Source organism: Loxodonta africana, chromosome 6 (genome assembly GCF_030014295.1).
Source record: "Loxodonta africana isolate mLoxAfr1 chromosome 6, mLoxAfr1.hap2, whole genome shotgun sequence".
NCBI lineage: Eukaryota > Metazoa > Chordata > Mammalia > Proboscidea > Elephantidae > Loxodonta > Loxodonta africana.
Window position 1 is genome coordinate 79,571,294 of NC_087347.1, and position 16,403 is coordinate 79,587,696.

Genomic DNA, 16,403 nt, shown 5'->3' on the forward strand with positions numbered 1-16,403 from the left:
TCATGAAGATCTGGCTGCATAGGTATTACAGGGCATAACTGGTTGAGGACATTGTGGGTTTGTTTTTTTTTTTAAGCAAAACCTTGGTCCAATCAACTGAATTCTGAATAAGCCAGCTCATGAAGATCTGGCTGCATAGGTATTACAGGGCATAACTGGTTGAGGACATTGTGGGTTTGTTTTTTTTTAAAGCAAAACCTTGGTCTTCTGCTTCTGGAGTAAGGATTATTGTGTTTTTTTCATCACCAAAGCCCACTCAGTGATAAGCACTGTGAAAAGAGCTGTAGAGGATAAACAGCTTACAGGGCCCGGGTTTGGAAGGGAAAAGAAGTGAAAGATTTGTATATCAGAGTTTTAATCTTAAACAGAATGAGGATAGTTAAGTCCAGTCACTTAGACCTTACTTATGAACCTCTTAGGGACAAGCTTTGTGCTGCCTTCAGTGCTTGAGTTTTCCCAGAGACCCAGGTCACAGTTTAAATGATCACTGAGCCAGTGGGAGGTGTAAATGTCAACTTTACCTATCTGGAAAATGATTGCATGTGTCAAACCAATAGAAATAGTTCTCTGGCAAATGTTGTTGTTACTCTCCACTGTTGAAGTTAGCCTTTGACTCATGGCAACCCCATGCACGATGGAACAAAATGCTGCCGGGTCCTGGGCCATCTGCACTAATGGTGTGGAGCGGATCATTGTGATCTACAGAGTTTTCATTGGCTGATATTTGGAAGTAGATCACCAGGTGCCTTAGTCTTTTTAGTCTGTCTTAGTCTGGAAGCTCTGCTGAAACCAGTTCAGCATCATAGAATCACAGAAACCTCCACTGACAAATGGGTGGTAGCTATGCAGGAGTTGTTTTGGCTGGGATACTCATCTGGGTCTTCCACATGGAAGGTGAGAATTCTACCACCGAACCAACAATCTCTCATCTCTGGCAAAGAGGGGCCCTTATTTCTTAGTTTTTATACATAATTGTATGTTGAACAGGCATTCGCTGTATTTATTTTTGTTTCAACTGCACAAACCAGAAAATGTCATGAGGTAATTTTTTCGCCTCACGAATATTTTCCTTTCTCTTCTTTACAACTAAGTCATTCTGAAAAATCACACTTGTAGAAACAGAAAAACCAATACACTCTCAACTCTTCCTTTCTCTCATTCATTCGTGCTGTGTAACCTTTTCTCTCCTTCCTGAATCAATTCATATATTAATTATATTATTTTCCTCTCAGTACATCTCGTCACAATACTGTGAATAAAAAAAGTCTTCAAAAGCAAATGCTATACTATTCATTTGTTCCGGCTTAAAAAAACAAAATTTTATTCATAATGGTATGCTGGGGCTGTAACATAGTTGTATAATCTATGTTCTGTGCATATTCCTCTCCTCAGCCTTTGGAGAGGTACAGCTCATCTTGTTATTTCCTGGGGTCAGTGTTGAGCACTTTTCCCTCAAAATAAGACCTTTTATAACAATTTTAAAAATCTACACTAAAGTAACTGATTAGTCCATACCAACATGGGTAAAAGGCATATACAGGTGTGTTAATTTTAAACCAATCTTTAATTACCTACGGAGCTCCTGGCAAACTGTCTCCCAGGGCCAAAGAACTGAAAAGTAAATTAAGGTTTGAGGCACAAAACAATGCAGTCTTTCTTTGTCTTTTTACATAATCCATAAAATGTTTATGAATCATAGACTATCTTGAGAATAATTACCACTTGATTACACTCCTTCCTGGCTTTAGTGGCAAACTCCTATGGTAATAGCTGGTGTTTACGGAACAATTAATACACCGCAGGCATTATACTAAGAACTTTATGTGGACTATTTTATTTTACTCTTAAAAAAAAAACCCTGTTACTTTATGCTCATTTTACAGAAGAAATGAGGTGGCTGACTCAAGGGATTACAATCCAGACCGTCTGAATCTGGAGCCTACCAAATCACACATTGCCGTCGAGTCGATTTCAACACATAGCAACTGCATAGAAGGGAGTAGAACTTTATGGAAGCAGACTGCCGCATCTTTCTCCTGTGGGGCAGCCGGTAGGTTTAAACCACTGACAGGATGCTCAAGGTGGGTATAATGCACTTATATGGGAAATGCTTGCAATATGGAAAGTTTGTCGATAAAAATATATTTAGTTAGCTAAACCAAAAAACCAAACCCACTGCGGTCAAGTCGATTCTGACTCATAGGGACCCTATAGGACAGAGTAGAGCTGCCCCATGGAGTTTCCAAGGAGCGCCTGGCGGATTCCAACTGCCGACCTCTTGGTTAGCAGCCGTAGCACTTAACCACTACACCACCAGGGTAGCTGGTAACTGATATAATCTGGCATCTGTGTGTCTTTGAATCTTTAAAGGTGACCCATAATTATTTTCTAGCTGTTACAAGCTGTCAAAAATGCTTTCTATCAACGTGACATTGCCCAGGGACTGCTCCAAATCCGCACCATCTTCCTGACTGCTATTTGCACGAGGACTTCGCAACAGCAGATGTACGCAGGGAGATAAAGACCCTCATGCAGCTCCCAACTGGTCCGCACCAGAGCCGTCCGCAGGGAGTGAAGGTCAGGAACACTTTAGATTCTTGACATGGATTCAGCGCACCAATTTTCACATGAAGGCAATTACCTAAGCACCGTAATGCATTGACTACTTCTAAAATATTTGGAGCGCCATCTGCTCTTCTCTGCTAAAGCCACTGAAAAAGGAAAAAAAAAAAAAGCAACTCCAGAAGGAAAGAGGTTTCCAGGACTTCATAATTCATACCTAAAGAGTCCTCAGTACTATATAAATATGGGGCAAAGAAAAGGAAGACTAAATTCATGTGGGAAGATGAAAGTCAAACTCTGAGTGTAAGAATACAACACAAAGAAGGGAAGTCCTAGATTGCTAATAGGCACAGCCTTTCTTTTGGGGCTTATGGAAATGTTATAAAGTTAGATGGTGGTTCTCACCCCAGTATTACTGGCACAAATAAAAAAAAAACAGGAAATAACAAATGTTGGAGAGGCTGCAGGGAGATCGAGAACTCTTATGCATTGCTGGTGGGAATGCAAAAATGATACAACAATTTTGGAAAATGATGTGGCACTTCCTTAGATAGCTAGAAATAGAAATACAATATGATCCAGCAATCCCACTCCTAAGAATATGTCCTAGAGAAATAAGAGCCATCACACAAATAGATATACACATACACATGTTCATTGCAGCATTGTTCACAATAGCAAAAAGATGGAAACAACCTAGATGCCCATCAACAGATGAATGAATTAAAAAAAAAACAAACTATGGTACATACACACAATGGAGTATTATACAACGATAAAGAACAATGATGAATCTGTGAAGCATCTCATAACATGGATGAATCTAGAGGGCATTATGCTGAGTGAAGTAAGTCAATCACAGAAAGGCAAATATTGTATAAGACCACTACTATAAACACTCATGAAAAGGTTTACACCCAAAAAGAAACAATTTTTAAATGGTTACGAGGGAGGTGAGGACTGGGGATAGAAAAACACTAAATAGACAATAGAAAAGTGGTAACTTTGATGAAGGGTAAGACAGTGCACAATACTGGGGAAGCCAGCACAACTTGTACAAGGCAAGGTCATGGAAGCTCCATAGACACATCCAAACTCCTTGAGGGACTTAATTGCTGGGCTGAGGGCTGTGAAGACCATAGTCTTGGGGAACATCTAGCTCAACTGGCATAACATAGTTTAAAAAGAAAATGGTCTACATCCTACTTTGGTGAGCAGCATCTGGGGTCTTAAAAGCCTGTGAGCCGCCATCTAGGATACTCCACTGGCCTCACCCCTTCAGGAGCAAGGAAAAATGAAGAAAACTAAACATACAAGGGAAAGATTAGTCGAAAGGACTAATGGGCCATATCTACCACAGCCTCTACCAGGCTAAGATGGTGCCTAGCTACCACCACTGACTGCTCTGACAAGGGTCACAATAGATGGTCCCAAACAGAGCTGGAGAAAAATGTAGAACAAAATTCCAACTCAAAAAGAAAGACCAGACTTGCTGGTCTGACAGGCTGGAGAAACCCTAAGGGTATGATCCCTGGATACCCTTTAGCTCAGTGATGAAGTCACTCCCCAGGTTCACCCTTCAGACAAAGATTAGACAGGCCCATAAAACAAAACAAGACTAAAGGGGCACAACAGCCCAGGGGCAAGGACTAGAAGGCAGGAAGGGACAGGAAACCTGGTAATAGGGAACCCAAGGTCAGAAGGAAGAGTTTTGACGTGTCATGGGGTTCTTAACCAATGTCATAAAACAATACGTGTACTAACTGTTTAATGAGAAATTAGTTTGTTCTGTAAGCCTCCATCTAAAGTACAATAAAAATATAAATAAAGTTAGATGGTGGCAATGGCTGAACAACTCTGTAAACATACTAAACAACCATTGAGTTGTATACTTAGAACAGAAGATGTTTATGGCATGCAAATTATATCTCAATAAAGCTGTTAAAAAGGAAGATGAAGAAGGAGAAGGAGAACATTCCTAAAGAGCAAGACAGAAGCCATTGTATGGGCAAGTGAAAATGAACTCAGAAAAGAGCTGATGGCAATTTCACACCAATAACACATTTATTCTAATGCCTGCTCCAAGATATTCCCAGACACTCTCTTCAGAGTGAAGAAATGGGTTAATCATAATGTAACTTTCTCCCCCTCTGGAGCCTGGATGTAGTGGACAGATTAAAAACATCCCTCTTTAAGTAGTCCTTTCCATTCTAACGTTAAGAACCTACTACTGTTTTTCATCGGCGTAGGATGCTGACAGCTCAATCTTATGGCAAAATCATAAACAATGCCGATGTGATATTTCTAAACTAAAAATCAACGGGAGACATGCTGACTGGTTTATAATCCCTTAATGAGGGTTGAATTTCATTCATAGCCATTGAAAACACTAAAGGCTGTTTTGAAAAGTAAAACCTAAATGGACGATGTTTAAAAACAATGCTACCTACCAGAGCCACCTAATAAAGTTCTCCAGACCATTCTTTGAAGAAGCTGACCCTGTCCCCCCACCCTCCCACCACTGCCCCCAGGCTGCAATTGTCCAGAATGGCTCCTTTTTCTAATTTCCATAAGGATATTTCATAGACCAGCAGTGATATTGCTGTTAGAAACATAAAGCCTGACATGGTCTAGAATGTATAAATAGAACATCATCCACAGTTTTAAATGTCTGGCACAAAGACATGCTCTTATATTTTGTCCCCCATTTTTTTTTCGTATTTCTGAACCTCTTTTTCAGTAGGTGTAAGACAGTCTGAGCAACCAGCAAACAAGGCATATTTAACCTCAAGATAGCTTAATTTTCAAAAAATTTTTAGCCCAATTGTTGATCTCCCAGACAAACATTTACCAAATAGCTAATTACCCTGAAACATCTGATTTCAACACATTAGGAAGGAAAGGGGCATATTGGACTTAATTATTATACCTATGAAATTATTACTAATTGTGACATTAAGTATTGTCACAAATCCAAAACAAATGTTCTTTTAACTCTAACTAAAATTGATTTCAAAATTAATATTAATTTCTATATATGAACAAAATAAATATTTTCGGCCAAGGACAGACTGAGCAGAAAGATAAATCTCAAGTACGTTCAATAAGACAAGAGACTGAGAATACTATCAAAGTCGACAATAGCCGAGGTAGGGACAGAATTAACTACCTGACTCTACTAGCAAACAATTTATCCTCAATCCCTGGTGATAAAAGTCGTGATTTTTAGACTGCATTTAGACAGCTTTAAAAGTTCAAGTGAATGTCTAAAACTTTGATTATTTTACATGGCCCCTCTACAACCAAATATGACATTTATCTCAAATTCCTGGTAAAGATTACAGAGTAAAAAGCCATTTAATTTTCTAAGACAACATGATTTTTTTTTCCCACAGACTTTTGCATATAACGAACAAAAACCCATTGCCATCGAGTCAATTCCGAGCCGTAGAGACACTAAAGGACAGAATAGAACTTCCCCATAGGGTTTCCAAGGCTGTAATCTTTATGGAAGCAGACAGGCACATCTTTTTCCCGCAGAACTGCTGGTGGGTTCAAACCGCCACCTTTTGGTTAGCAGCTGAGCACTTAACCACCATGCCACCAGGGCTCCTTCTTCTGCAAACAGTGGACATTTAGTACATGATGTTTATTGGTTTATTGTTACAAACATCTCCTTTATATTGGATTTATGTTGCATTTCATTATGGCTTAGGTTTAGTCATTCTTCGTGGAATTATCAGATATTATTAATATGTCTAAAGATAGACAATTAAACTGAGGTTCAGAGAGGTTTCTACATGCCCAGAGTCATGGAGATACTCCGACTTCTGGTGCATGGTTTTCTATTATTCCTCACACATGTTAGTTAATATTCCACATTCATAAAGACATGGTTATTTCTTATAATAATAACCTACATTTGTAAAGAGCTTAAAGAGGACATATGGTTTTGTTTTTGTTTTTTAGCCTAGCAATCATTAATTCATATGCTGATTTTCTTCTGGGGAAACTTTCACTCTGATCTGTTGCATTTGCTAATTCCCCTGATGTAAATATTCTCACCATGGCTGATTTCAAGCTATTATCATGAGTCAACTGGCTCACAAATTCCTGGAAATTTAATAATCGAGGAGTTGGTGCAAACCAGCTCCAGCATACCACTGCAGCTCACATCAAACCTCCTGAAGCCTGCTCTTCCACAAGGCTGTGTTTTTGTGAGCCTGTAATATTTCTTTTAGTTTAAGCCACTTGGGGTGGGTTTTGTAACTGAAAAAGACTTAACTGATACCAAGTTTTTTGGGTAATGAAATACTCTCATGTAAACTGCATGTTGCCATATCGTTGTTGTTAGTTGTTGTCGAGTCGACTCCAATTCATGGTAACACCACACGTGCAGAGTAGAACTGCTCCATTGGGTTTTCTTGGCAGTAATCTTTATGGAAGTGGATCACCAGGCCTGTCTTCCAAGGGGGCTCTGGGTAGATTTGGATGGCCAACTTTTCAGCTAGTAGTCAAGAGCTTAATTGTTTGTATCATCCAGGATCTTCTTACTATATAAAACCTCCACAACAATACCATGAGGTAGGCAAATGGTTCATCAGATTCCCCATTTTACTGATCAGAAACTGAGGCTCAAGGGGGTTAAAATTTAGCCTATGAGTTTGGTCTACATAATTTTCCAGGCCTGGTACAAAATGAAAATGTAAGACTCATTGCTAAAAAATTAAGAATTTCGAGACGGTGACATTAGAACATTAAACTAAACACAGGGCACTTCCAGACATGAGGCCGTGGGCAATTGCACATGTCACACATCTGTGAAGCCAGTCCTGGGTCTGTGTTTTTCAGCTGGTAAGTGGAAGAGGTGGGATGTGAGCTCAGACCTCGAATCCAAATACCATTACGTTCTATTGCCCTGGTTTCTGGCTAAGTAAAGAATCTATAAATAAATTACTGATATTTACATGTGGAATTTGTTATTTAAATTATTAGTAACAACTGTATTTTGTATTATTGACCAATTTCAAGTAAACACACACATACACATCCATACTTGATTCACTTAAAGACTCCTATATTGCAACACTTATATCTTAGATCACAAGTATATTCTATCTTAATTTCTTACATATATTACATTTCCTTTAGGCAGCATTAGAAAGAAATCTTGCCAGAAATTTACTTAGCTAACTATATTCCACATTTTTCACTTTTCGGACAAAGCTAGAAAAAGACAAATAGTTATTTCATGTATTATAATTCTAATTATTCTGCCTGACTTACTCTCTCAGTTGCCTTATTTATTTATCTATTTATTAAGTTAGGCAATTCTATATGTCTTTTGGATTTTTAGAGGAAGCCCTCGTGGTGTAGCAGTTAAGTGCTATGGCTGCTAACCAACGGGTCGGCAGTTCAAATCCGCCAGGCACTCATTGGAAACTCTATGGGGCTGGGTGGGTTTTTTTTTTTTCGGATTTTTATAGAAAACATACCCATTGTATAAAAACCCATTTTATCTAACATTACAAAATTTCAGTAATATCCCAGTGTCTTTCTTCTTCCCAGAAACCACGGGCCTAAGTGAAGCAGTTTACAGTGCAATTACTATTTTTCAAAGCGCTGAGCTCAGTCTGATCAGAGTCTTATTACTTAGCTTCTCACATTCAAAAATCATTGTATCCCATGAAATAAGTGGTGATATATGATTATGAAGTAATGAAATGTGAAAAAAAAAAGTCTTTTATATAAAATAACATTTAGAAGTTGCATTATGCAGTTTTATGTAGCATCTGGGTTCTACTATCAAATTTTTGATGATTATCAAGAAAACAGAAAACTCCCCATATAAACAGCTGAATACTACTTCAAATTTAATCTATGCAAACAACCAGCCGATAGTTTATCATGAATTATAACATCTATGCAAACAATTAGCAGATAGTTTATCATGAATTATATCCTAGAAGCTAAGACTCAATATAAACATTGTTCTCTACATTTCTATTTACCTACTGACTAACCTAAGCTATTTAATTTTCATTTAGGTATGAAACATTGGAAACTGAGAGGAAAAGTATTGTAGCAGGGTTCCCTAGAAATGTGGAAAAATGCTATAAGTAAGTCAGTACACAGATATGCTTTAAGATGGTTTCTAAAACATCTAAAAATCATAATTTTTGTTAATGAGAAATGAAAATAAATGTACCACCAAAAAGGTGGAACTTCTGCATTTGGCATTGAAATGAGATCATTTCAACCACACGTGACTTACCCATCAGCCATAGTAGTATTACCTGCTCAGATCTGTTCTGGTGCTGGTATTGGTATTGAGACAAGGTATTACGGGTAGAAGCAATTTCATCCTTCTCAAATTGTCTCTTCACCCTGGCCAAACCACCAGGTACACTGCACATTTCTGATTCTTCCATCATCTAAGGGGATTTAAGAGAAAGGGAAATTCAGCTTTATATTTGGCTCAGGATGGAATTCTCAAACTTTTTTTTTTACATAGTTGACATTTATTGCTGGTTGGTATTAGAAAAAGGTATTAACATACACAATCAATTCAGCCAGCTCTTACCCAAAACGATTAAAAAAAAAATTGTCTCTCCACACTGTTTCATCATTTATCAGCCTTTTGATATGAAGTCAGAAGAATCTTCAAAATATAGAGTTAATTCTCTTTATCTCAGATAAAGTTTGGTATCAGGAGGCTAGACCTATTAGAATGTATTTCTATAATATAGGGTATTAGAATAATGGATTCAAATAAGGTTGGCTGAAAATAAGGTTGTCATTAAAATCCCAACCTATATAAGCAATACAATGTTAACAAGTTACCAAAATCACTTTGACTTACTCCAAAATTCATTTAAATCATTAAGGATGAACAAAATAAAGAGCCTCAGAGCATGTCTTTTGCAAAAACATTGACATCAATGATAATAATGGCTAGCCTAGTTTTTTTTTTTTTTTTTTTAAGGCATTGTGATGGAAACCCTGGTGGTGTAGTGGTTAAGAGCTACGGCCGCTAACTAAAAGGTCAGCAGTTCAAATCTACCAGGCGCTCCTTGGAAACTCTATGGGGCAGTTCTGCTTTGTCCTCTAGGGTCACTAACAGTCAGAATCGACTTGACAGCAATGGGTTTTTTTTTTTTTTAAGGCATTGTGCTAGGTCATATTGTATGTATTTGCATATATTCTTTCATTTAATACTACTTCATATGCTGTGAGATATGGACACTTACATTCTCATTTTAAAATGAGTAAATTGAGGTTTTGAGAAGTAAGGCAGCTTGTTAAGTGCTCACAGCTAGGATGTGCGTGTTGGAGCTGGAATTTGAACCCACATCTAGTCACTAGCTTCAAAGGACAGGCAGTAAAACAGGAGTTACACAACTCCAGGATTGGCATACCCCAGGACTCAGTTCTGAGCACTGGCATATGAGAAACAGGGAGGTTTAAAGTTACAACGGTTCTAATCTATTGCATCATTTTACAGATGAGAAAACTGATTTTGACAGGTATCAGTGGGAGCAACTTGAAAAACATTTGAAGAGTCCTGTCAGAGTACACCCTTGGGAAGAACGGAAGTAGCTCAGGGCCTTTGATTTTGATAATTTAGCACACTCCAGAGTCCAGAACGTATTCAAGCCCAGATGGGGTGACAACTGTCAAGAAAACTGTCCCCACACCAACCTGCCAGAGCAGATCTCCTGAGGCCTGGCCCAGTCCTGACGTAACCTTGGAAGCCTTGACGCCTGAGAGTAACTGGTGGCCCAAGAGCTGAGGTTCTCAAACCATGGGTTGTGGTCTATCAGGGGTCCTGGAATTTTTAACCAAATACGTAGTTTCTCAAACAGATACTAAAATATATATATACTATCCTGGGGTTTCCCATACAAAAATATCATATACTGAGTTTATACTCCATTATTATCAGGATTACTAGCCAATACTCAAGTGTTTGCTTTACCAAAAACAAAAAACGAAACCCAGTGCCCTCGAGTCGATTCCAACTCATAGCGACCCTATAGGACAGAGTAGAACTGCCCCCCATAGAGTTTCCAAGGAGCACTGGCGGATTCGAACTGCCGACCCTTTGGTTAGCACTACGCCGTCAGGGTTTCCCGTGGTTGCTTTTCCAAGTTCATAATGTTTCCCCTTACAATGGACTATCAGATATTTCGGAATGTGCACATTGTCTCTAAAGAAGAGGGGAGAAGATAGTACATTTATATGTACTAGGCTATCAAATTCTGCAACAAACTTCAAATGTAAATCTTGGCCAATTGCTGTCATTTGATACCTCGTAAGGTCAGGAGAAAGTACGGCATCCCTTCTGAAATTTAAGATAGCACCAAGAAGGGAAGGGGTGAATTAAGGCCATGATATTTCTTTTCCTCCCTCTGTCATTTAATTTATGTAAATGACCTTTCTGGATTCATCCTATATAGACGATATATAAGCATTAGATTATACAAATAAAATTAGATATTGGTAAAAAAAAAATTCAACAACTAGAAACAATGTCCAAATTAACGCAAATTAGTCTGGTAAGCCTCAATATTATGCGAGGGACTGGATATTTTCCTAGTATGTGCATTTTCATAAAAATATAGGTTCTTATAATGGACTGGTTGCCTCTTAGTTACCAGATGTTTACCAGCCACTTTTCACATGTGAAATGCATACAGTTCATTATTTCTAATAGTAGTACTGCTATTACCTCTAGTGAAAAAAACAGAACAAAACAAACCTGTTGCCATTGAGTTGATTTCAACTCATAGAGACCCTATAGGACAGAGTAGAGCTGCCCCGTAGGGTTTCCAAGGAGTCGCTAGTGGACTCGAACTGCCGACCTTTTGGTTAGCAGCCAAGCTCTTAACCACTGTGCCACCAAACCAAAAAAAAACCAAACTTGTTACCATCGAGTTGATTCTAACTCATAAAGACCCTACAGGACAGGGTAAACTGCCCCATAGAGTTTCCAAGGAGCACCTGGTGGATTCAAACTGCCCACCTTTTGGTTAGCAGTCACTACACCACCAAGGTTTCCACAGTACAACCAGGGCTGGTGATATTGTAATACTGCTGCCGTTGTTGCTGCTGCTGCCTCACTTACGTGAGGCAGGTCCTATGAGCTGTAGTTTACTGGTGGCATTTACAGCCCAACTTGTGAACGAAGGCTTGCATATGTGATATGGCAGACCTTGCTCAAGAAGCAGCCTGTGGCTATGCTCTGGCTGATGCTACCTTGCTCAGATGGGGGTGCTCCCATGATTTTGCCTTGTTTAGCACCATGCTCTAAATATCCCAATTGATCCAGTTACTGTTGAGTGGATTCCAGCTCATGCCAACCCCATTTGTGTCAGAGTAGAGCTGTGCTCCGTAGGATTTTCAACGATTGATTTTTCAGAAGCAAATCACCAGGCCTTTCTTCCAGGTTGCCTCTGGGTAGATTTGAACCTCCAACCTGTCAGTTAGCAGCTGAGCGCATTAACAATTTGCACTACCCGGAAATGTATAAATGGCCACATATCTTAGATTGCTTGATATTGAATCTTTTACACTTATTCTAACTCTGTGTTTCTTATTTTGTGTCTCTGCAACAAAGTTTGGAAACCTAGGTAAATATATAATCATCAACTTCCTTTACAAAGTACTGTCCTTGAGCTATAAGGTATAATAGAAATAGCATAATTTAGGGAGATACAGTGATTCTAATCCCAGTTCTGCCACTTAAACCCTTGGGCAAGATGCAGAGAACCCCAGTTTTCTCTTTTATAAAGTGGGAATAACAATATCTTCCTCACAGATTTCTTATGAGTGTTAAAAACAGTAAACCCAGAAAAACCCAACCCAGTGCTGTCGAGTCAATTCCGACTCATAGCGACTCCATAGGATAGAGTAGAACTGCCCCATAGAGTTTCCAAGGAGTGCCTGGTGGATTTGAACTGCCAACCCTTTGGTTAGCAGCCATTGCACTTAACCACTACATCACCAAGGTTAAAAACAGTAAAGGAAATAAAATTGCACAGCATAGAATCTGGCATTTTAATTTGCTGCTCAGCAAAGGTTATTTCTCCTCTCTTTTCCATGGACTTCTGTAAACAGCTGCCATTTCATAGTCATGACTTTCATTTAGGTTCAAATGCTATCTGACTGTGTCTAGGACAAGAAGACACTGATCATTGTCAGCCATCTAAATGTGACAGAAATATGCTAGACTCATTTTGAAGTGGAATCAGTGATATACAGATTTTGCACTTAAAATATTTGAGGTAATTGTATAGACATAGACTTAGTCACAAGCAATTTTCGTAATTTTTTTTTCTCCAGAATTGAACAAGCATGTGATGCAACTGACCAAAGGAGGCAGTTATTTTTCTTTTTAGTTATTTACCAGGATTCCCCTGAGAAAACATATGTGCCCTTCCTTCTCACAAAATTTATTTAGGATTAAATCAAATAGGATATTTGTTGGGCCAGAAATGCTTTCTTGTATGAGAGGAGACAACTGAATATAGTTAAAAGAGTACTGGAGTCAAGAGACTAGGAATCTACCTTGGCTTTACCACTACGTAATTGTGTCCGACACTCCTTGCGGTCAAGTAGATTCTGACTCATACAGCGACCTAATTGTATAAAAAAAATTGTATAATCCCCCTTAAATCACTTCTCCTCAGTTTTCTTGTCTGTAAAATGAACAGGGAAGAGGAGACTAAAGTCCCTCGTGTCCAGCTCCAGAAACATTGTAAAATGCCTTATAGGTAAACTATTTACAGAACAGCATTAAACTTTTTGATTTTTATATTGACTAGTGGGATCCTTTACAGAACCTTTTAAACATTCTCTTTTTAGCACAGTATAAATAGAAATCATGCACTGATACCAATCTGTTTTATGGTATATTCTTCTAGTGTGTGATATGATCGAAGTCTTCGAAAATGAAGGAGTGTTTACTAAATAAACTGCCTTTAACTAGATATTTTCAAATTAACTGTTAGCCAAAGATCCCATTACCAATTTAGAACACAAATTTGTAGTAAAGTTCCACAATGATCCAGCAGGGGGTGCTATCTAAACAGACTGGCGGGAGGTGTGGGCATGATGCTATTTGTTTTGGAAGTGATCTAGCTACTTATGTCATTTGGATCCGTTCATTCAAAATCTATGCTGTGTCTAAAATGTATTTTAATGACTATGGAAAAACCTAAATGTTATCTAGAAATGTAATCGTGTTAATGAGTTTGGCACAGTTAGCCTTGTCTCCCTAAATAATTTGTAAAGAATGCTAACAGTAGCTATTTTAAAATACCACCCTTTTGGGTTATTCTTTCTTTCTCTCTCCTTCTTGCCTTCCCTGTCTCTCTCAATATTTTTTTTTTTTCGAATTAAAAGAACAACTTTGCTAATTTGAAGATTATAATTATAAAGGAATATCCTTATATTCCATTAAGCTGGAAAGCTTCTACTCATAAAACGACTCATCATATCCTGCGGATTGAAAGCACAGTACGAGGAACCCAACAAATGTTTTGAATATGACTTTATTATGGGTTGGCTCTAAAAATTGGTGGCCTCACTGAGTCCTGCAGTTTCCTGTAATCGTAATTGGTTTAGCAGAGGGCCTACATTGCTAATCTCTCTCATTTCTATGTTGATTAAGCTATTGCTAATGGTTTTAGTGCATACAGAGAAACGAGAAAAGCAAAAGAAATGACGCTGCCAGTGCGTTTAAATGAACCATGTATGAGACCAAGGAGGGCAGCGTGCAGGCCCACATTATTAAAATTTAAAATTAATTACCAACTTTCCTGAGGAGAACGGCTATAGGGTAAGTGATAGCAATGACAATAATAATACGTTTGTGCAGTGCCTTATGGCTTACACATAAATTATCTCCTCAACTCCTTACCACGACGCTCTGTTGTTAGCAGCCGTGGCGTCGGCCCCAACTCATGGACACTCCACGTGTTACATTTCTTGGTTGTTATCTTTACGAAAGCACCATCACCAGACCTTTCATTTGCAGAGACACTGGGTGGGTTTGAACCACCCACCTCTAGGTTAGCAGCTGATTGCAAACTGCTTGCGTCGCCCAGGCTCTTTAAGGCCTATGCAGTAGGGCTATGATTTCCATTTTTCGGTTAAGAAAACTGAAGCTCAAAGATGGCTTAAGCTAGCAGCCCAAGTTCACACAGGTAATAAATAGCAGAGCTGAAACATAAATTCAGATCTTCTGAATTTGATTCACAGGCTTTCCATCTTCTTCCCACTCGTATCATTCTTACATTGCAAATGCAAGGAGGAAGTGTGAAGGGCAGACAACAAGCACAGTGCCTAACGTAAAACCACCAGGAGCAGCTTACATTAGCAGAGAAGCGGTGGCGGTCTCCCCTGGAAACAGCTGCCTGGTACCTCGCCATCCGCTCCTTCAAGGAGACCACCTCCTGGCGGTCTGACACGTCCTCGCTCGGCGGAGCACCGTCTTCTGAAAATCCACTCACAGGCTTATTAGGGCCAACGGTAGCTGAAAACAAACGTAGCATGCTCAGATATATGTCAGGCTTTGAAAAGAAAATAGCATCACCTCATGAACAGGGAAGACACTTAAAATATGTGGTCTTCTAAAACAGACTGCCACAGTTAACAGCATTTTCGATGCTTCACGGTCATACTATTTTCTTCAAGCTTTCAAGTAAGATTTGAGAATGCCGGAATATGAGCATAAGTTTATATATACATCTAAAGAAAATATTTTCTCCACTCGTTTCTGGAACTATTCTGATGTGAAAGAGTTATGAAAACCTATTTAATGTTAATAATGAACATCCCTTGAGTACTGACTACGTGCCGGGATTATACTAAATGCTATCAGAGCACTTCTCATTTACTTTTCTAATGGCCCCATTAGATAAAAAGCAACCAAACCTTTTGCCGTTGAGTTAATTTCAACTCAGAGACCCTGTAGGACAGAGTAGAACTGCCCCACAGAGCTTTCAAGGTGTGGCTGGTGGAATTCGTACTGTTGCCCTTTTGGTTAGCAGGAGCTCTTAACCACTACACTACCTGGGTTCTGTAGGTGCTATAATTTCTATAATTTACAGATAGGGAAGCAGAGACTCATGGAGGTTAAGATCACATGATCTCCATGATCACAAATAAGTGGCAGAATTGAATATGGTTAGACTAAACTTTTAGTAAGTCTAGAAATTGCTCTTGGCTCCTCTCTCCCCCATAGAGCTACATCTAGGTAGGATACATGAATGCTATGAGAATTACAAGCTGTGAATTTTTTCTTTCCTTCATAGAGGCATGCTTTACATAAGAAAAAAATAATAGTATCATTAGAAACAGCTTTGTCAGTCACACCTTTCAGTCTAATATTTTCCTATGAAACCATCTACCTGACAAAAATACAGGGTATTAGAAACTACATACCTGGAAACAGAGCAAAAAGCTGGTCATATGATCACAGAATAACAACTGTGAGAAACAGAAAGGTCTTAGACATCATGGAGTCTAACCAGCTTCTTTTAGGCATAAGGAAACCGAGGCTGCAGGAGTTTAAGGATTGTTCATAGTTGTTCAGCTACTATGTAAAAAAAAAAAACCGCTATGAATCGGAATCGACTCAATGGCAGTGGGCTTGGCTTTAGTTTGGTTTAAGTGCCACCAGTGGGTCTTAAAACTAAGTTTTTGTTTTGTTTGTTTGTTTTTTTTAATGTATTGCTGTTGGCTATGTTACCACTCTGCTTGATAGTTTATTACTCATTTTTATAATTCCAACATCATTTCAAGGGCTCATTCTGGGACCCAACAGGGCATGGTGT

General features: G+C 38.8%; 1 protein-coding gene across 2 annotated transcripts in view; it reads right to left on the reverse strand.

Annotated features, from left to right (window-relative positions):
- The window catches only part of XIRP2 (xin actin binding repeat containing 2), an 81,662-nt gene that overhangs the window by 36,583 nt on the left and 28,676 nt on the right, over positions 1-16,403 (reverse strand). For both annotated transcript variants that reach the window (XM_064287041.1, XM_023542869.2), the window contains exons 2-3: positions 14,940-15,100; positions 8,859-8,996 (exon numbers count right to left, since the gene is read on the reverse strand). In XM_064287041.1, coding sequence (XP_064143111.1) covers positions 8,859-8,996; positions 14,940-14,996 — 195 coding nt within the window. In that variant the 5' untranslated portion in view covers positions 14,997-15,100. The remainder of the gene's footprint in view (positions 1-8,858; positions 8,997-14,939; positions 15,101-16,403) is intronic.